The sequence below is a fragment of the Bombina bombina genome, chromosome 7 (assembly GCF_027579735.1).
Source record: "Bombina bombina isolate aBomBom1 chromosome 7, aBomBom1.pri, whole genome shotgun sequence".
Lineage (NCBI taxonomy): Eukaryota > Metazoa > Chordata > Amphibia > Anura > Bombinatoridae > Bombina > Bombina bombina.
Genome location: NC_069505.1, coordinates 556,102,019 through 556,124,323, shown reverse-complemented (window position 1 = coordinate 556,124,323; position 22,305 = coordinate 556,102,019). Strand labels below are relative to the sequence as shown.

The following is a 22,305-nucleotide window of genomic DNA, read 5'->3' as shown; positions in this document are numbered from 1 at the left end:
TGATACATGTGTCAAGAAGATGGGAGAGTGAGGATATATATATAATGTGTATAGTTGACAACATTTAAAAAAAAATTCCAGGGACACTTTGCAGCAGAGCAAGCAAGCGGGTTACTGGAGTATTGACGACCTACTGTTCAACTGCTCCGCCCACTCAGTTCTGCTATCAAAACGCACCCATTTGATAGTAATGTATAATTTAGACTTATACATAGTTTATTATTAAGCTTACAGCACCAATCTCTTACACCTACCCAGTCTCTGGAACACATTCTGGGCATATGGTTATTTTTACAACACAGCATCAAAATTAGGCAGACAAATAATATGTGAACCCATTCAATAATAATAATATTCCATTAGGAATGAATTATATTTAAATAATACACCACATCTATCTATATGTATATATGTATGTAATGTTGGGCAAAAGAGGAAGCATTTCCAGGGGAAAAAAAAATCCAGGGACATCCAACAAACATCAAGGACTGTCCCTGGAAATCAGGGACTGTATGTGTATATACACCACACACAGAGGTATTGTGTGTAAATAACATGTTTATTATACAAATAGCTGCTGTTTTCTCTTATACTGTACTTTCACTTTGTTGTTTCTTCAACCTGAAACTTCTCAACTTCATTCTGCCTGGTAACTACTGACTTCCTGCTTGTGAATTCTTCTATTGGATAGAGGCTCATATAATATCCAATCAGCACAGAGCATCTCCTGAGGAGAATATCCAGAATGTCTGACTGACTGACTCCTGCTGCTGCTTCTTCTTCTTAACACAGAGAGTTTGTGTGGCTGACTGGGGAAGATGAGTCACCTTCTACTGCTGCTTTTGTTAGGAGTATCTGGAGCTCACTGTGGTGAGTATGTGAGGAGGTCACTGTGCTATGTTATGTATAGAGTGTAAGCTCTGCAGGTCAGGGCCTCTCCTGCCTTATGGTGTCAGTCACTGCTTATTGTCACTGTGAGATCTATATTATCCCTGTATGATAAGTCTGTGTGAGTATGTGAGGAGAGGGTCACTGTGCTATGTTATGTATAGAGTGTAAGCTCTGCAGGTCAGGGCCTCTCCTGTCTTATGGTGTCAGTCACTGCTTATTGTCACTGTGAGATCTATATTATCCCTGTATAATAAGTCTGTGTGAGTATGTGATGAGAGGGTCACTGTGCTATGTTATGTATAGAGTGTAAGCTCTGCAGGTCAGGGCCTCTCCTGCCTTATGGTGTCAGTCACTGCTTATTGTCACTGTGAGATCTATATTATCCCTGTATGATAAGTCTGTGTGAGTATGTGAGGAGAGGGTCACTGTGCTATGTTATGTATAGAGAGTAAGCTCTGCAGGTCAGCTCCTCTCCTGCCTTATGGTGTCAGTCACTGCTTATTGTCACTGTGAGATCTATATTATCCCTGTATGATAAGTCTGTGTGAGTATGTGAGGTGAGGGTCACTGTGCTATGGTATGTATAGAGTGTAAGCTCTGCAGGTCAGGGCCTCTCCTGCTTTATGGTGTCAGTCACTTGCTGCTTATTGTCACTGTGAGATCTATATTATCCCTGTATGATAAGTCTGTGTGAGTAAGTGAGGAGAGGGTCACTGTGCTATGTTATGTATAGAGTGTAAGCTCTGCAGGTCAGGGCCTCTCCTGCCTTATGGTGTCAGTCACTGCTTATTGTCACTGTGAGATCTATATTATCCCTGTATGATAAGTCTGTGTGAGTATGTGAGGAGAGGGTCACTGTGCTATGTTATGTATAGAGTGTAAGTTCTGCAGGTCAGGGCCTCTCCTGCCTTATGGTGTCAGTCACTGCTTATTGTCACTGTGAGATCTATATTATCCCTGTATGATAAGTCTGTGTGAGTATGTGAGGAGAGGGTCACTGTGCTATGTTATGTATAGAGTGTAAGCTCTGTAGGTCAGGGCCTCTCCTGCCTTATGGTGTCAGTCACTTGCTGCTTATTGTCACTGTGAGATCTATATTATCCCTGTATGATAAGTCTGTGTGAGTATGTGAGGAGAGGGTCACTGTGCTGTGTTATGTATAGAGTGTAAGCTCTGCAGGTCAGGGCCTCTCCTGCCTTATGGTGTCAGTCACTGCTTATTGTCACTGTGAGATCTATATTATCCCTGTATGATAAGTCTGTGTGAGTATGTGAGGAGAGGGTCACTGTGCTATGTTATGTATAGAGTGTAAGCTCTGCAGGTCAGGGCCTCTCCTGCCTTATGGTGTCAGTCACTGCTTATTGTCACTGTGAGATCTATATTATCCCTGTATGATAAGTCTGTGTGAGTATGTGAGGAGAGGGTCACTGTGCTATGTTATGTATAGAGTGTAAGCTCTGCAGGTCAGGGCCTCTCCTGCCTTATGGTGTCAGTCACTTGCTGCTTATTGTCACTGTGAGATCTATATTATCCCTGTATGATAAGTCTGTGTGAGTATGTGAGGAGAGGGTCACTGTGCTATGTTATGTATAGAGTGTAAGCTCTGCAGGTCAGGACCTCTCCTGCCTTATGGTGTCAGTCACTTGCTGCTTATTGTCACTGTGAGATCTATATTATCCCTGTATGATAAGTCTGTGTGAGTATGTGAGGAGAGGGTCACTGTGCTATGTTATGTATAGAGTGTAAGCTCTGCAGGTCAGGGTCTCTCCTGCCTTATGGTGTCAGTCACTGCTTATTGTCACTGTGAGATCTATATTATCCCTGTATGATAAGTCTGTGTGAGTATGTGAGGAGAGGGTCACTGTGCTATGTTATGTATAGAGTGTAAGCTCTGCAGGTCAGGGCCTCTCCTGCCTTATGGTGTCAGTCACTGCTTATTGTCACTGTGAGATCTATATTATCACTGTATGATAAGTCTGTGTGAGTATGTGAGGAGAGGGTCACTGTGCTATGTTATGTATAGAGTGTAAGCTCTGCAGGTCAGGGCCTCTCCTGCCTTATGGTGTCAGTCACTGCTTATTGTCACTGTGAGATCTATATTATCACTGTATGATAAGTCTGTGTGAGTATGTGAGGAGAGGGTCACTGTGCTATGTTAGGTATAGAGTGTAAGCTCTGCAGGTCAGGGCCTCTCCTGCCTTATGGTGTCAGTCACTGCTTATTGTCACTGTGAGATCTATATTATCCCTGTATGATACGTCTGTGTGAGTATGTGAGGAGAGGGTCACTGTTCTATGTTATGTATAGAGTGTAAGCTCTGCAGGTCAGAGCCTCTCCTGCCTTATGGTGTCACTCACTGCTTATTGTCACTGAGATCTATATTATCCCTGTATGATAAGTCTGTGTGAGTATGTGAGGAGAGGGTCACTGTGCTATGTTATGTATAGAGTGTAAGCTCTGCAGATCAGGGCCTCTCCTGCCTTATGGTGTCAGTCACTGCTTATTGTCACTGTGAGATCTATATTATCCCTGTATGATAAGTCTGTGTGAGTATGTGAGGAGAGGGTCACTGTGCTATGTTATGTATAGAGTGTAAGCTCTGCAGGTCAGGGACTCTCCTGCCTTATGGTGTCAGTCACTGCTTATTGTCACTGTGAGATCTATATTATCCCTGTATGATAAGTCTGTGTGAGTATGTGAGGAGAGGGTCACTGTGCTATGTTATGTATAGAGTGTAAGCTCTGCAGGTCAGGACCTCTCCTGCCTTATGGTGTCAGTCACTAGCTGCTTATTGTCACTGTGAGATCTATATTATCCCTGTATGATAAGTCTGTGTGAGTATGTGAGGAGAGGGTCACTTTGCTATGTATGTATAGAGTGTAAGCTCTGCAGGTCAGGGCCTCTCCTGCCTTATGGTGTCAGTCACTGCTTATTGTCACTGTGAGATCTATATTATCCCTGTATGATAAGTCTGTGTGAGTATGTGAGGAGAGGGTCACTGTGCTATGTTATGTATAGAGTGTAAGCTCTGCAGGTCAGGGTCTCTCCTGCCTTATGGTGTCAGTCACTGCTTATTGTCACTGTGAGATCTATATTATCCCTGTATGATAAGTCTGTGTGAGTATGTGAGGAGAGGGTCACTGTTCTATGTTATGTATGTATAGAGTGTAAGCTCTGCAGGTCAGGGCCTCTCCTGCCTTATGGTGTCAGTCACTGCTTATTGTCACTGTGAGATCTATATTATCCCTGTATGATAAGTCTGTGTGAGTATGTGAGGAGAGGGTCACTGTGCTATGTTATGTATAGAGTGTAAGCTCTGCAGGTCAGGGTCTCTCCTGCCTTATGGTGTCAGTCACTGCTTATTGTCACTGTGAGATCTATATTATCCATGTATGATAAGTCTGTGTGAGTATGTGAGGAGAGGGTCACTGTTCTATGTTATGTATAGAGTGTAAGCTCTGCAGGTCAGGGTCTCTCCTGCCTTATGGTGTCAGTCACTGCTTATTGTCACTGAGATCTATATTATCCCTGTATGATAAGTCTGTGTGAGTATGTGAGGAGAGGGTCACTGTGCTATGTTATGTATAGAGTGTAAGCTCTGCAGGTCAGAGCCTCTCCTGCCTTATGGTGTCACTCACTGCTTATTGTCACTGAGATCTATATTATCCCTGTATGATAAGTCTGTGTGAGTATGTGAGGAGAGGGTCACTGTGCTATGTTATGTATAGAGTGTAAGCTCTGCAGGTCAGGGCCTCTCCCGCCTTATGGTGTCAGTCACTTGCTGCTTATTCTGTTTTTGAGCTCCGTACAATATTTAGTAATTCTGGGTACTGTTTGCTATAGGAGTATCTGATTATGTTGCCGTAAAGAGACAATCTAATGAAAACCTTTACATCCTCTAATACTTACAGGCTACTGTTGCTGATGTTAATAATTTTCTGCTGGTCAATAGTGATTACAGTGACTGCAAGTTAACACCATTCTGCAATGTTTTAGTTTTGTACTCACTAAATATTGATGATGGGATATCGCCTGCTAATTACACACAATGTAACAGGCAAAAAAGAGAAAAAAAAAAATCTCTCTCATTTGAATCTTTGTTATGAGATAAATATTCACTTCTATAATGAAATTCTTCAGAAGTTCCAGCAAAATGAATCAAGTAAAAACGGAGGAATGCAATTTATATTATTTAAATACAAAAAAGCACTAATACATTTATACTTGTAATATAACACAAATACCATCTATTTCATCAGAGCATTTTATATAAAACACAATATTTATTTTACTGTGTATTTAATACCTACAGATGAGTTAAACACATAGTTACACCCTGCAGTGCTCCTGTACCCTCAGATAAAGACACGTTAGTACATTGATAATATAATTATAGTATTTTATATTAGATCACAATATTTATATTACTGTGTATTTAATGCCTACAGATGAGTTAAACACATAGTTACACCCTGCAGTGCTCCTGTACCCTCAGATAAAGACACGTTAGTACAATGATAATATTATTATAGTATTTTATATTAGATCACAATATTTATTTTACTGTGTATTTAATGTCTACATATGAGTTAAACACATAGTTACACCCTGCAGTGCTCCTGTACCCTCAGATAAAGACACGTTAGTACAATGATAATATAATTATAGTATTTTATATAAAGCACAATATTTATTTTACTGTGTATTTAATGTCTACAGATGAGTTAAACACATAGTTACACCCTGCAGTGCTCTTGTACCCTCAGATATAGACACGTTAGTACAATTATAATATAATTATAGTATTTTATATTAGATCACAATATTTGTATTACTGTGTATTTAATGCCTACAGATGAGTTAAACACATAGTTACAGCCTGCAGTGCTCCTGTACCCTCAGATAAAGACACGTTAGTACAATGATAATATAATTATAGTATTTTATATTAGATCACAATATTTATATTACTGTGTATTTAATGCCTACAGATGAGTTAAACACATAGTTACACCCTGCAGTTCCCTGTACCCTCAGATAAAGACACGTTAGTACAATGATAATATAATTATAGTATTTTATATTAGATCACAATATTTATATTACTGTGTATTTAATACCTAAAGATGAGTTAAACACATAGTTACATCCTGCAGTGCCCTGTACCCTCAGATAAAGACACGTTAGTACAATGATAATATAATTATAGTATTTTATATTAGATCACAATATTTATATTACTGTGTATTTAATACCTACAGATGAGTTAAACACATAGTTACACCCTGCAGTGCTCCTGTACCCTCAGATAAAGACACGTTAGTACAATGATAATATAATTATAGTATTTTATATTAGATCACAATATTTATTTACTGTGTATTTAATGTCTACAGATGAGTTAAACACATAGTTACATCCTGCAGTGCTCTGTACCCTCAGATAAAGACACCTGTTAGTACAATGATAATATAATTATAGTATTTTATATTAGATCACAATATTTATTTTACTGTGTATGTAATACCTACAGATGAGTTAAACACATAGTTACACCCTGCAGTGCTCCTGTACCCTCAGATAAAGACACGTTAGTACAATGATAATATAATTATAGTATTTTATATAAAACACAATATTTATTTACTGTGTATTTAATGCCTACAGATGAGTTAAACACATAGTTACATCCTGCAGTGCCCCTGTACCCTCAGATAAAGACACGTTAGTACAATGATAATATAATTATAGTATTTTATATTAGATCACAATATTTATTTTACTGTGTATGTAATACCTACAGATGAGTTAAACACATAGTTACACCCTGCAGTGCTCCTGTACCCTCAGATAAAGACACGTTAGTACAATGATAATATAATTATAGTATTTTATATTAGATCACAATATTTATATTACTGTGTATTTAATGCCTACAGATGAGTTAAACACATAGTTACATCCTGCTGTGCCCTGTACCCTCAGATAAAGACACGTTAGTACAATGATAATATAATTATAGTATTTTATATTAGATCACAATATTTATTTTACTGTGTATTTAATGCCTACAGATGAGTTAAACACATAGTTACACCCTGCAGTGCCCTGTACCCTCAGATAAAGACACGTTAGTACAATGATAATATAATTATAGTATTTTATATTATATCACAATATTTATTTTACTGTGTATTTAATACCTACAGATGAGTTAAACACATAGTTACACCCTGCAGTGCTCCTATACCCTCAGATAAAGACACGTTAGTACAATGATAATATAATTATAGTATTTTATATTACATCACAATATTTATTTTACTGTGTATTTAATGCCTACAGATGAGTTAAACACATAGTTATACCCTGCAGTGCTCCTGTTCCCTCAGATAAAGACACGTTAGTACAATGATAATATAATTATAGTATTTTATATTAGATCACAATATTTATTTTACTGTGTATTTAATACCTACAGATGAGTTAAACACATAGTTACATCCTGCAGTGCTCCTGTACCATCAGATAAAGACACGTTAGTAAAATGATAATATAATTATAGTATTTTATATTATATCACAATATTTATATTACTGTGTATTTAATACCTACAGATGAGTTAAACACATAGTTACACCCTGCAGTGCTCCTGTACCCTCAGATAAAGACACACGTTAGTACAATGATAATATAATTATAGTATTTTATATTAGATCACAATATTTATTTTACTGTGTATTTAATGTCTACAGATGATTTAAACACATAGTTACACCCTGCTCCTGTACCCTTAGATAAAGACACGTTAGTACAATGATAATATAATTATAGTATTTTATATTAGATCACAATATTTATTTTACTGTGTATTTAATACCTACAGATGAGTTAAACACATAGTTACATCCTGCAGTGCCCCTGTACCCTCAGATAAAGACACCTGTTAGTACTTCGATAATATAATTATAGTGTTTTATATTAGATCACAATATTTATTTACTGTGTATTTAATGCCTACAGAGAGTTAAACACAGGGGCCGATTTGTCAAGGGCCGAATTGCCCCTGATTCCGTGTGAACCTTCATGCTCACCGGAAACAGCAATTAAGAAGCAGCGGTCCTTAACTAATCCGCCGCCTCAGCAATCAACCCGATCAGATACGATCAGGTTGATTGACACCCCCTGTTAGAGGCTGATTGACCGCCAATCTGCAGGGGGCGGCATTGCACAAGCAGTTCCCCAGAGCTGTCCGCATTCAGCGATGTCGGGCGGACATGATTCGCTACAGCTATCTGTTCTAATCAGAGCCTTGGGCGCCGCAACCGCCTCTGGGAACCTAACCATGGGTCCCACCACTTTTAAAAGTTCTCGGACAGAACGTGTGCGACGGATAATAATCTGACAGACAAATGTCTGTGGGATAACAGTCCGGTCAGTCCGAGAACCTTTAAAAGCACGTCATGGGGGTGGGACCCATGGTTAGATTCCAAGAGGCGGTTGCGGTGAGGCTCTGATTAGAACAGAACTCTCTGGAGCGTATCTGTCCTCGGCCGTTATTGGATAATCTGATTGGTCAGTGTCTCTGACATACCGGATGCACAACCAATCGGATAATGTTGTTAGTGTGTCGCTAGGGCATAGTGCTGGTTTAGTCAATTTGCAGCATGTGAAGAAAACTGAGGTCACATCATTTGTTTTCTGACCTCTCTAGAGAGTTTTATACAAAAACAAGAGCTGTTTAACCCCTTCACTACCGGGAATTTAAGAGAAAATCTTGACAAAGTACCGGAGAAATTTTAGCATTTTTGCTGTCACTCCATTTAATTGGAAATAGAGCCTTTGTTTTTATAATAATAATAATAATATAATTTTAATACCATTTCTACTATTAACAGCAATGTCAGTAAATATCAGCTTCAAGTGAAAGTAAAGTTTTTCTTAGTGCAATGCATCTTATAACATATAATCTGACCAACATCCTAGTCGCTAACTTTGTTTTTTGAATAACACCATTGCTTTCAAGTAAATCTTATATTTATTCATACCCTATTTTCTCCGCTTCCTCCTCCCCCTCGCATTCTTCCTGCTTTGTCTCTCTAAATAATTTATGCGCACCTAACCGCCGTTTGCGTGACTATGCGTGCGCGTTCTCGATGTTTGGAACTATGCGCATGCGCAATTCTGCCATCTACACTCCGATACATTATATCAATGTATAACTTTATTCATTCATCACTGTGTTGGGTAATATCGGACTGAGAAGCATCGCGTCTTTCATCGAATCCCCTATAGACCACAACGAGCAAATTTGATTATTATTGGTAATCAATATAATAGAAATTGATAAATTAAATATATATATATATACAATATTAATTAAAATTTGATCTCAATAATGAATTTGATAACAATATCTTTATTAGCAGTTTTTATTAATATTTGTTAAAGATTTAAAATCTATTAATAAATCTATTGGCATTTTAAATTATTTTTTATATGTTGGTGTTTGCACAATGCAGTACATGTTATTTAAAACTATTTTATATTTGTTTGCATTTTATTACAAATTACATGCCTAATATATAAGAAGAAGAGGGGTGCGCAAGAAAAAGTGTATTTCTTTAAAAAATAAAGAATAAATATATGGTTTATTATATACAATTAATATTGATTAAATTTTAAAGCATGTATACAAAACTGAGAATATATGAATAATAAAAACACTGATTTATTTTTAGACACAGAGAATATGAACAAGATCACTGATGGTGGCAATGCAATAGCGTAATAATGTACATTCTACAGTGGATCCATCTAGCTATAATAACACAGTGTATATTGGATTAAACTATCAATAAATTAGTGTTATTAAAAATAATCAATGAAAATCGTTAATCTCGCAGTTGAGATGAAAAATCGAAAGTGTGGGTGTTTGAGTAATTGTAATCAAAAACTTCAAATAAGTATAAAAACAAAGTGTTCCAAAGAAAAAAGTACAAACATAAAACGATGTATAAAATGTGTATAAAATGTGCTAATGCTATAACATATAGAAAAATGTAAATCCAATTAAAAGATTAGATTGTTTAACCCTATGTCCCTTATGGTGAATATAGAATGTCCGTTGCTGCGGAAGAGTTCAAACATAGAATATTAAAATTATAAATAAAACTGTGAAAAAAAAATTGTTTATTTATCATTTTAATATTTTATGTTTGCACTCTTCCGCAGCAACGGACATTCTATATTCACCGTAAGGTACATAGGGTTAAACAATCTAATCTTTTAATTGGATTTACATTTTTCTATATGTTATAGCATTAGCACATTTTATACACATTTTATACATCGTTTTATGTTTGTACTTTTTTCTTTGGAACACTTTGTTTTTATACTTATTTGAAGTTTTTGATTACAATTACTCAAACACCCACACTTTCGATTTTTCATCTCAACTGCGAGTTTGCACGGATTTGTACTGACACCTCAGTGCACTCTGAAAAATTAACGTTTTTCATTGATTACTTTTAACAACACTAATTTATTCATAGTTTCATCCAATATACACTGTGTTGTTATTTTTACATGGATACGCTATAGAATGATAATTTATGTTTATATTTATCCTATATAGATTAATCTTTTATTGTAACATTTCTACTTTATATCGACTGTAAATTTATTGTTAATTTTATCAAAATTAGAAATTTCATTTATTGCAACATTATGACAATATAGGTTTTTAATGTATTTCTATATTGATACTCTATAGACTGATTGTTTATTTCTATATTGATACTTTTAAGAATGTTCATTATTGCTCTATATCATTTCCCACCATCTGTGACATTCTTCCCTTTCTCTGTGTCTATTACCATATCAATGAATTTGTTAATCAATTATTATAATTTTAGCTATACACAGGGATCCATGATTCTAAATGTCGTAGATATTGATTGTATCTTTTAAAATTTATAATAAGTTTATGCTTTTTTGCCTAGCCCTTTTCTGGCGCTCCTCTCTTCATTCTTATCTTTAAGCTTGTTTGTTTTTTTGGATAAGGAACACATTGTGTAGAGCTTGAGGTAATCACATTTTCTTATTTTACAATCCATCTCTCTCTATTACTTTACCAATAAATATAAACTTGTGTATCTATCTTTTGATCGTTTATTCTGTACCAGTCAGTTTATATTGTTTTATAAACGTTCCTTATTTATTACCATATCTTTTTTCATACAGGTTATTATTAGTACAAATCTTTGTCTATTTCTATAGACACAACAAAGGTAATATATTTTTTTATTCAATATACATTATTAATTTCATTTCAATATATATTTGTCATTGAATTATTTAAAATTGAATATATTGAACTTTTGATAGACACAATGCATTGCCTACTGTATTATAAAAGCTTTTTATTTTAATTGAATTAAACGTTATTATGCTAATACAGTTTTAAACATTCATTATGAATATATTATGAACTGTCTATAGGCACAATTCAGTACAAATTGTGCTACATAAAATCTTCTGTTATGTTAATTGTATTAATCATTTTATGGTAATACAGGGTTTACTATTGAATTTATTGTTTTCAATATATAGGCATAAGTCAGTGAATATAGACTTTGATAAGCCCCATTGTTATTTATTGATATTAATTTAATTTTTTAGAATATATGCATTATAAATGAATATTGTATTATCTTTATATTGTCACACATTTAGAGAATATTATTTTAGATAAGCTCCATATGTATTATACAATTTTTTATATAGAGTTTGTTCTAATACAGGTGATTATAATGAATAGATTCTTATATTTCTATATGCACATTTCAGTGCATACTTTTGTAGATAAGAACAATTTTTTGGTCAAATTATTAATAATTGATTAGCTAACTCAGTGATTAACAGTCACTATCTTTTCCTCTTTCTAAGGTCACAATTTAGTGCATATTGTTGGATATAAGCTCCATTTTTATTTCACTCTTAGTAAGCATTGCTTAGCTAACTCTACTATTAACATTCCATAATTGTTTTTTTTGATAGGCACAAGTCACTTCATATATTTGTAGGTAAGCTCCATTTTTAATTAAATCTTAGTAAGCATTGCTTTGCTAATTCTACTATTAACATTCCATAATTGTTTTTTTGATAGGCACAAGTCACTTCATATATTTGTAGGTAAGCTCCATTTTTAATTAAATCTTAGTAATCATTGCTTATCTAACTTTGGGATTACCATTATATATTTTTTATTTATTTCTATTGTCACAAATCATTACATATTGTTGTTGATAAGCACAATTGTTATATACATCTTAGTAAGCATTGCTTAGCAAACTCATTTATTAAAGGGACAGTCTAGCATGGAATTGGTATTGATTTAAAAAATAGATAATCCCTTTATTACCCATTCCCCAGTTTTGGATAACCAACATAGTTATATTCATATACTTTTTACCTCTGTGATTACCTTTTATCTAAGAACCTTCTACCAGCCCCCTGATCACATGACTGTGACTGTTTATTATGTATTGTCTTAAATTTAGCCTTGTTTTGTGCTAGATCTTAAAGGGACAGTCAAGTATAAATTAAACTTTCATTATTCAGGTAGGACTTTTAATTTTAATTGACTTTCCAATTTACTTTTATCATCACATTTTCTTTTTTCTCTTAGTATTCTTATTTTAAAATAAACATAGATAGGCTCATATGCTAATTTCTAAGCCTTTGAGGGCTGCCTCTTATCACATGCTTTTTAAATATCTTTTCAACACATAGAGAAAGAAAATAAGCGTAGGCTATATAGATAACACTGTGTTAAGGCACATAAAGTTATTTAAGATCTAGCACAAAGCAATGCAAAATTTAAGACAATAGATAATAAACAGTCACAGTCATGTGATCCGGGGGCTGGAAGAAGGTTACTAGATATAAGGTAATCACAGAGGTAAAAAGTACATTAATATAACTGTGTTGGTTATGCAAAACTGGTGAATGAGTAATAAAGGGATTATCTATCTTTTAAAACATTAACAATTCTATGGTTGACTGTCCCTTTAAATAACCCCCTGTGCCTGAACACAGTGTTATCTATATGGCCCACGTGTACTTTCTGTCTCTTTGTGTTGAAATTAGATTTAAAAAGACTGTGATAAGAGGCAGACCACAAAAGCTTAGAAATTAGCATATGAACCTACCTATGTTTTGTTTAAAATAGGAATACCAAGAGAAAAAAGCAAATTGGATGAGAAAAGAAAATTGGAAAGTTGATTACAATTAAAAGTCCTATATGAATAATGAAAGTTTAATTTTGAATAGACTGTCCATTCAAATCCACAGAGTACCATAGAAGTGTTATTTTTTTAAAAGATAGATAATACCTTTATTAGCCATTCCCCAGTTTTGAATAGCCAACACAGTTATATTAAAGGGACAGTCATGTACCAAAAAAAAATTCATTTTGAAAATAGGGCAAGTAATTTTAAACAACTTTCCAATTTACTTTTATCCAAAATTTTGCTTTGTTCTCTTGGTATTCTAGTTGAAAAGAAACTTAGGAAGGTTCATATGATAATTTCTAAGCCCTTGAAGGCCGCCTCTATTTTATTTACTTTTCACAGCAGGGGAGAGCAAGCTCATGTAGGCCATATAGAAAGCATTGTGATCACGCTCCTGGCTAGTGGCAGACACTGCACTAATTGTCTAAAATTAAAGGCAATAGATAATAACTAAACGTCATGTGATTAGTGGCGGTCAGAAGATGCTTAGATACAAGTTAGTCACAGAAGTAAAAAGTGTATTAATATAACAAAGTTGTTTTTTCCAAACTGGGGAATGGTTAATAAAGGGATTATCTATCTTTGAAAACAATGTCAATTCCATGGTAGACTGTCCCTTTAATATACTTTTTAACCACTTTGATTAGCTTATATCGAGTAACCTTTTTCCAGCGCTCTGATAACATGACTTTGATTGTTTATTATCTATTTCATTAAATTTATCATTGTTTTGTGTTAAAACTTAAAGTGAAGGTCAATTTTTGCATATTGCAATACACCATTCTAAACATTAATATACAAATATTACAGTCGCTGAGTTTATATTGGTAAAAAACTACTCCTTTTCAACTAAAAGATATATATAAAATACCTCCGTTATCTCTATTCGCTCCGCCCCTACCACACTTCCTTATTTCTCTGTTGTGACGTCGCTGTAGTTCCTACAAGCGGACTACGCTCGTGCACAACAGTATCTTTTAAATGCGCATGCGTATATTACACTCAGTAGCGCATGCGTTCAACTCAAGAACGTTACTTAGTATGTGAGCATAATAAATTATTAATTCATTATTGTCCTCTATTTCTATTACGATGGATCTAAGTTTTGTACATATATGACAGAAATAGCTTTATAAATACGCAGCTTCGTAAGCATTCTTACCTGTTAGTATGTTAGCAAAAAATTGCATCTGCTGCGATCGACCGTAGCTATTGTTTCAATGTATCGAGAAAATTATGAGAACGGACTACGCATGCGCTATTGCGCGATTCATGAACGAGCATGAAGGCGATGATTTTTCAACGCATGCGCAGAGCGTTGTAGTGACAAAACAGAAAAGGGGCTGGACGCCACGGGGGTAGATGATAGATTCGATGCAAGAAATGTCAGTCAAAAACGGCAGCATGGCGGGCGGATAATACAACTAAAACGGAGCGTATTTAAAAGGTTAAAAATAAAACTGTTAACTATATTTATAAATAATTTGATGAATGAACATCATAATTAATTTACTGCAGCTATTTAAAAATGTTAAACACTACGCCAGACTTGACCTTGTGCCTGAACACAGTGTTATCTATATGGCCCACGTGTACTTTCTGTGTTCAAAAGAGATTTAAAAAGCATGTGATAAGAGGCAGCCCTCAAAGGCTTAGAAATTAGCATATGAGCCTACCTATGTTTATTTTTAACTAAGAATATCAAGAGAAAAAAAGGAAATTTTAAAGATAAAAGAAATTTTGAAAGTTTATTAATATTAAAAGTCTTATCTGAATATTGAAATTTTAATTTATACTATACTGTCCATTTTTAAAGTACAATCATTTTTTAAAATATATGCAAAAGTCATTTCATATTGTTGTAGATATTCTCCTTTTTTATTGATATCTTAGTAAGTATTGCTTTGCTAAATAATTTATTACAACATTATAGATATAATTTTTTTTTATATATAGGCGCTAGTCATTGCATATTGATGTAGATAATCTCCATTTCTACATCCTAAATAGCTCCACCAAATGATATTATTTTTAGTATTTTTTCAACATAAATTTTAATTTATAATAAATAATATTTAATTATTATTTTACAGAAAAACAGAAATTATGCCTGATTGTATAGTAATTGGTTGTCCGAGTTCGACAAGAAGAGGAAGAAAGAATCCGAATGTTTCTTTTCACGTTTTTCCAAAAACAATGGATAGAATTAGGATTTGGTTGCAACAGACAAACCAATATAAGGATAACGAATTGGAACCTATGGTGCAACGTATTTTTGACACCAATAAAACAATACGTTACCGTATCTGTTCCATTCATTTCAACCCAGATTGCTACATAGCTCAGGGTGTACATAAAAAACTAACTCCAGATGCAGTTCCAACTATTTTCCCTTCAAGGATAACAACTTATGGTACAACACCAACTACTTCAGCTCATTCATCCAATGTTTCAGAGTTGCTTTCAGAAGCTTCAACTTCAACAAGCTCAACAGCTTTTTTGATAGAAAATAGAGCACATATACAACTTTGCCATGCTTGTGGACACAAAATACATGTTTCAACGCAAGATGCATCGACAAATACCGACTTAAAAGAATATGTCGATGCTAACACTGCATTTGATCACAATTATGTAACTAAGACAGTTGCAATTCAAACTCTAAAAAAAATTGGTCATCATAATCGTGGAACATCCTCTAAAGATTTGATTAAAATGTCTGACAAGCACACCTGGACTATGGGTGATGTATCATCTGAAACTTCTTTAGCAGTAACATCGATATCATCTGCAAGATCAACCACTCAAAATCAAGAAATCTTAAATATTCCAGAAAATCAGGATGTGGAAATGGAATTGGATAGACCAACTGACGATGTAAGAGATCCATTAAATGATAATATTATTCTTGAAGAACCGTTAATGGTGGATAACACAGAAGAAGCTACAAATATCGAACTAATGGACATTTCACAAATTGAAGATCCAGAATCTAGAATACAAGACCCATCGTACATTCCCGATACTACGTTGGAAACTGAGGGTGAATTCTCTATGATAAAAGAAACAAGCAACGAAGATCTAGTCTTGGAAAAAAAATACATTGTCTTTGACACTTGTCTAGATGAGTTACTGAAATTGATTCCATGTCGATCTAATGAAAATTGTGATTCCCCTATGATGTCCATACAGAAAAGAGAAGTCGGAACTTTACTAACAGTATATGGCGAATGTGAAGCTGGACACAATACAACACTTTGGGAGAGCCAGCCAACAATAGGTCGTAAACCTGTTGGAAATATTCTAGCGTGCTCATCTCTTTTATTTACTGGTAACAATTTTGACAAAATTGAAGAATATTTTAAATATTTTGGTATATGCTTCCTCACCAAACCAACTTTTTACAGTTACCAAAAAGAATTCCTTTTCCCAACAATTGACAATGCTTGGAAGAAAGAAAGATTGTCTAATTTAAATGCTATTAAAGATAGGGCTATAAAAGTTACTGGTGATGGGCAATGTGATAGCCCGGGATTTTCAGCAAAATTTTGTACCTACACGATAATGGAGGCTAAATCCAAAAAAATATTGGATGTTCAAATTGTTCAGGTTTCGGAGACAACTTCATCAGTTGCTATGGAGGCTAAAGCATTCCGTAAGGCATTGACTTCATTGGTCAATGATGGTGTTTTTGCAATGGTAGTAGCTACTGATCGTCACGTGAGCATCAAAAAAATACTGAGAGAAGAATATCAAAAAATTAATCATCAATACGACATCTGGCATTATGTCAAAAGTTTGAAGAAAAAAATTATAAAAGTGAGCAGAAAAAGTAGCTGTAGAGAACTTGTGAAGTGGATTCCATCAATTACTAACCATTTTTGGTCATGTTGTATGACATGCAAAGGCGATGTACAATTACTGGAAAAATATTGGAAATCGTGTCTCTACCACGTATTGAACATTCACTCGTGGGTCGAAGATGGGCAACAAATGTCATGTAGGCACGATCCTTTAGAAAATGACGTTGAAAGAGAGAGAAAATGGTTAACTAAAAAAACAGAGGCATTCCATGAATTGGAGAAAATTATATGTAATGATCAGATGACAAATGACCTGAAACATCTTAATTTGTTTTGCCATACAGGAAAGCTGGAAGTTTTCCACAGCTTGGTTCTAAAATACCGCCCGAAACGTATTCATTTCCAAATGGATGCCATGGAGGCAAGAACCAAGCTGGCTGCAATTGCACACAACAAAAATTCTGAACGAGTCCATGCACGAATTCAACATGCAAATGATTACACTGGAACTTTTGGAGATAAACGTTTTGCCTGTTACTTTCCCAAAAGCAAGAAGCAATGGTTAGTCAGACCAATTTATGAAGATATGGACATGTCCCATATTATCTAATTGAATACCGATGTTCTAAATCTTATTCAAGGACAGACTACCCATACCTGGGTATCAAGAAACCTCATGCTACCGGCAAACATAGCTTCAACACCGAGACCGGACAAAAAATTGTTGATAGAAAAGCATACCTCTAGATATGGAAAGTAATTTTTTTTTTTTTTTTTTACATTAAAAATAATTTATTTTATATTTATTATTTTATTTTTATAATTTTATTTTAAAAAAATATATAAGAGATTTAAATTTATAATGTTTTTATTTATCCATTTTTTATTTTATATATTTCCAAAGTTAATTTTTAATTGACATGGTTAAAGTAAAATTTTTTTTTATTATTAATAAAAATATAATTGTTTAATAATTTGTGCAATTTCTCAGTTCTATTTTTTCAAATATTAAATTATTATCAAACACATGTAACATTGCTAATTTATTTTTTAAAAATATCAAAATCGATAGCAATACCTTTTACTTATATATATATATATATATATATATATATATATATATCATTTTTTTAATTCCTTCAATTGATGTATGTAAAAATTAATTTTTTGAAGATATATTAATATATATATATATATATATATATATATATATATACAAATTCCAAAAATAGGAGCGCACTCGCCGGGTCTTAAACAAGTAAAATTTATTTAAACAGTGACGTTTCGGGGTGGTTAGCCCCGTCCTCAGACCATCGGTCTGAGGACGGGGCTAACCACCCCGAAACGTCACTGTTTAAATAAATTTTACTTGTTTAAGACCCGGCGAGTGCGCTCCTATTTTTGGAATTTGTATGCTATTTGATTGAATGCACCCCGGGCAACAATATTTAAATGTGTGTGCAGTGCCCTATGGACATTGGATATATATATATATTTATAATAATATATATATATTCAGTGTGGTGCAGCCACTAGATGCCGGTGAGGCAGGGCTTCACCTCTAATATGGTTAAAAATATATATATATTTTTTGGTTGCTTTTAAACATGTTGTGCTCTGTATAGGCAAGAGCATGTATGTCCAACATTACACAGCATGCTTCGACAGTAACTGTATAAAAGTGGTTAAGAATATTGAATGTAACATAAATGCTTATTTGAGGCAGATCTCTTTGTTATGACCCAATACAGAGAGAGCCATCAATCAGGTGAACTTAGGGTTGGTGCTGGCTGTTATCCATTTCTCTTTTTAGCTATAGTATTTAATTAAAAACAGATTTTCTTTTTGTCTATGTTTGACAAACCAGATGTTGACAAAAAATACTAATTTATTAATTATCACATTCATATGTGCTGTTATATTTTTAATATAATTTTAAAATATTGTAAACTATTATCACTTGAAAGTCAATTTAAAATAAATATTTAAATATTAATTGGTGTCTCTCACACATGGCAGTGTTCGCTATATCATCAATTATGTTCCTCTCTCCTCCCTCTGTCTCCCCCTCTTACAACGTATGTGTCTCACTCCACTCTGTCTCCCTCAGTCCCAGATGTCTCTCTCTGTCTCCTTCACTCAACCATGTGTCTCTCACTCTCCTCTGTGTCTCTCTCGCTACACTCTGTGTCTCTTTTACTTCCCTCTGTTTATTTCCGACTCCCCCTCCAGTGACGTGCAGTTAGGTCAGAGGCGGGTGAGGCAGTGTCTTTGATACGCCCGAGAAAGATACACACATAAATATTAATTAAATATTATATATATATATACAGGGAGTGCAGAATTATTAGGCAAGTTGTATTTTTGAGGATTAATTTTATTATTGAACAACAACCATGTTCTCAATGAACCCAAAAACTCATTAATATCAAAGCTGAATAGTTTTGGAAGTAGTTTTTAGTTTGTTTTTAGTTATAGCTATTTTAGGGGGATATCTGTGTGTGCAGGTGACTATTACTGTGCATAATTATTAGGCAACTTAACAAAAAACAAATATATACCCATTTCAATTATTTATTTTTAACAGTGAAACCAATATAACATCTCAACATTCACAAATATACATTTCTGACATTCAAAAACAAAACAAAAACAAATCAGTGACCAATATAGCCACATTTCTTTGCAAGGACACTCAAAAGCCTGCCATCCATGGATTCTGTCAGTGTTTTGATCTGTTCACCATTAACATTGCGTGCAGCAGCAACCACAGCCTCCCAGACACTGTTCAGAGAGGTGTACTGTTTTCCCTCCTTGTAAATCTCACATTTGATGATGGACCACAGGTTCTCAATGGGGTTCAGATCAGGTGAACAAGGAGGCCATGTCATTAGATTTTCTTCTTTTATACCCTTTCTTGCCAGCCATGCTGTGGAGTACTTGGACGCGTGTGATGGAGCATTGTCCTGCATGAAAATCATGTTTTTCTTGAAGGATGCAGACTTCTTCCTGTACCACTGCTTGAAGAAGGTGTCTTCCAGAAACTGGCAGTAGGACTGGGAGTTGAGCTTGACTCCATCCTCAACCCGAAAAGGCGCCACAAGCTCATCTTTGATGATACCAGCCCAAACCAGTACTCCACCTCCACCTTGCTGGCGTCTGAGTCGGACTGGAGCTCTCTGCCCTTTACCAATCCAGCCACGGGCCCATCCATCTGGCCCATCCAGACTCACTCTCATTTCATCAGTCCATAAAACCTTAGAAAAATCAGTCTTGAGATATTTCTTGGCCCAGTCTTGACGTTTCAGCTTGTGTGTCTTGTTCAGTGGTGGTCGTCTTTCAGCCTTTCTTACCTTGGCCATGTCTCTGAGTATTGCACACCTTGTGCTTTTGGGCACTCCAGTGATGTTGCAGCTCTGAAATATGGCCAAACTGGTGGCAAGTGGCATCTTGGCAGCTGCACGCTTGACTTTTCTCAGTTCATGGGCAGTTATTTCGCGCCTTGGTTTTTCCACACGCTTCTTGCGACCCTGTTGACTATTTTGAATGAAACGCTTGATTGTTCGATGATCACGCTTCAGAAGCTTTGCAATTTTAAGAGTGCTGCATCCCTCTGCAAGATATCTCACTATTTTTGACTTTTCTGAGCCTTTCAAGTCCTTCTTTTGACCCATTTTGCCAAAGGAAAGGAAGTTGCCTAATAATTATGCACACCTGATATAGGGTGTTGATGTCATTAGACCACACCCCTTCTCATTACAGAGATGCACATCACCTAATATACTTAATTGGTAGTAGGCTTTCGAGCCTATACAGCTTGGAGTAAGACAACATGCATAAAGAGGATGATGTGGTCAAAATACTCATTTGCCTAATAATTCTGCACTCCCTGTGTATATATATATATATATATATATATATATATATATATATATATATACATACACACTCTCTCTCTCTCTGTCACACTCTCTCTCTCTCTCTGCCACACTCTCTCTCTCTGCCACACTCTCTCTCTCTGTCACACACACTCTCTCTGTCACACACACTCTCTCTGTCACACACACTCTCTCTTTCTGTCACACTCTCTCTCTCTCTCTGTCACACTCTCTCTCTCTCTCTGTCACATTCTCTCTCTGTCACATTCTCTCTCTGTCACACTCTCTCTCTGTCACACTCTCTCTCTCTCTGTCACATTCTCTCTCTGTCACATTCTCTCTCTGTCACACTCTCTCTCTGTCACTCTCTCTCTCTGTCACACTCTCTCTCACTCTCTCTCTCTCTCACTGTCACTATCTCACTCTCTGTCACACTCTCTCTCTGTCACACACTCTCTCTCTATCTTTCACACTCTCTCTCTATCTGTCACACTCTCTCTCTCTCTCTGTCACACTCTCTCTCTGTCACACTCTCTCTCTGTCACACACACACTCTCTCTCTCTCTGTCACACTCTCTCTCTGTCACACACACTCTCTCTCTCTGTCACACTCTCTCTCTCTCTCTCTCTCTCTCACACACACACACTCTCTCTCTGTCACACTCTCTCTCTCTGTCACACTCTCTCTCTGTCGCACACTCTCTTTCTCTGTCACACTCTCTCTCACTCTCTCTCTTTCACTCTCTCACTGTCACTATATCACTCTCTGTCACACTCTCTCTCTCTATCTTTCACAGTCTCTCTCTCTATCTGTCACACTCTCTCTCTCTGTCACTCTCTCTCTCTCACACTCTCTCTCTGTCACACTCTCTCTCTGTCACACACACTCTCTCTGTCACACACACTCTCTCTCTGTCACACTCTCTCTCTCTCTCACACACACTCTCTCTCTGTCACACTCTCTCTGTCACACTCTCTCTCTCTCACACACACTCTCTCTCTGTCACACTCTCTCTCTCTCTCTCTCTCTCTCTCACACACACTCTCTCTCTGTCACACTCTCTCTCTCTGTCACACACTCTCTCTCTTTCACACACACACTCTCTCTCTCTGTCACACTCTCTCTCTGTCACACACACTCTCTCTCTGTCACACACACTCTCTCTCTCTGTCACACTCTCTCTCTCTCTCACACACACTCTCTCTCTGTCACACTCTCTCTGTCACACACTCTCTCTCTCTGTCACACTCTCTCTCTCTCTGTCACACACTCTCTCTCTCTGTCACACTCTCTCTCACTCTCTCTCTGTCACTCTCTCTCTCACTGTCACTATATCACTCTCTGTCACACACTCTCTCTCTATCTTTCACACTCTCTCTCTCTATCTGTCACACTCTCTCTCTCTGTCACTCTCTCTCTCTCTCTGTCACACTCTC

The 22,305-nt window shown here is 35.6% G+C and overlaps 1 protein-coding gene across 1 annotated transcript in view; it reads left to right on the top strand.

Moving 5' to 3' along the window:
- The first annotated feature begins 746 nt into the window (after positions 1 to 746).
- Positions 747 to 22,305, top strand: part of LOC128667033 (H-2 class I histocompatibility antigen, Q9 alpha chain) — a 554,857-nt gene continuing 533,298 nt past the window's right edge. The window contains exon 1 of the mRNA XM_053721895.1: positions 747 to 870. Coding sequence (XP_053577870.1) covers positions 819 to 870 — 52 coding nt within the window. The 5' untranslated portion in view covers positions 747 to 818. The remainder of the gene's footprint in view (positions 871 to 22,305) is intronic.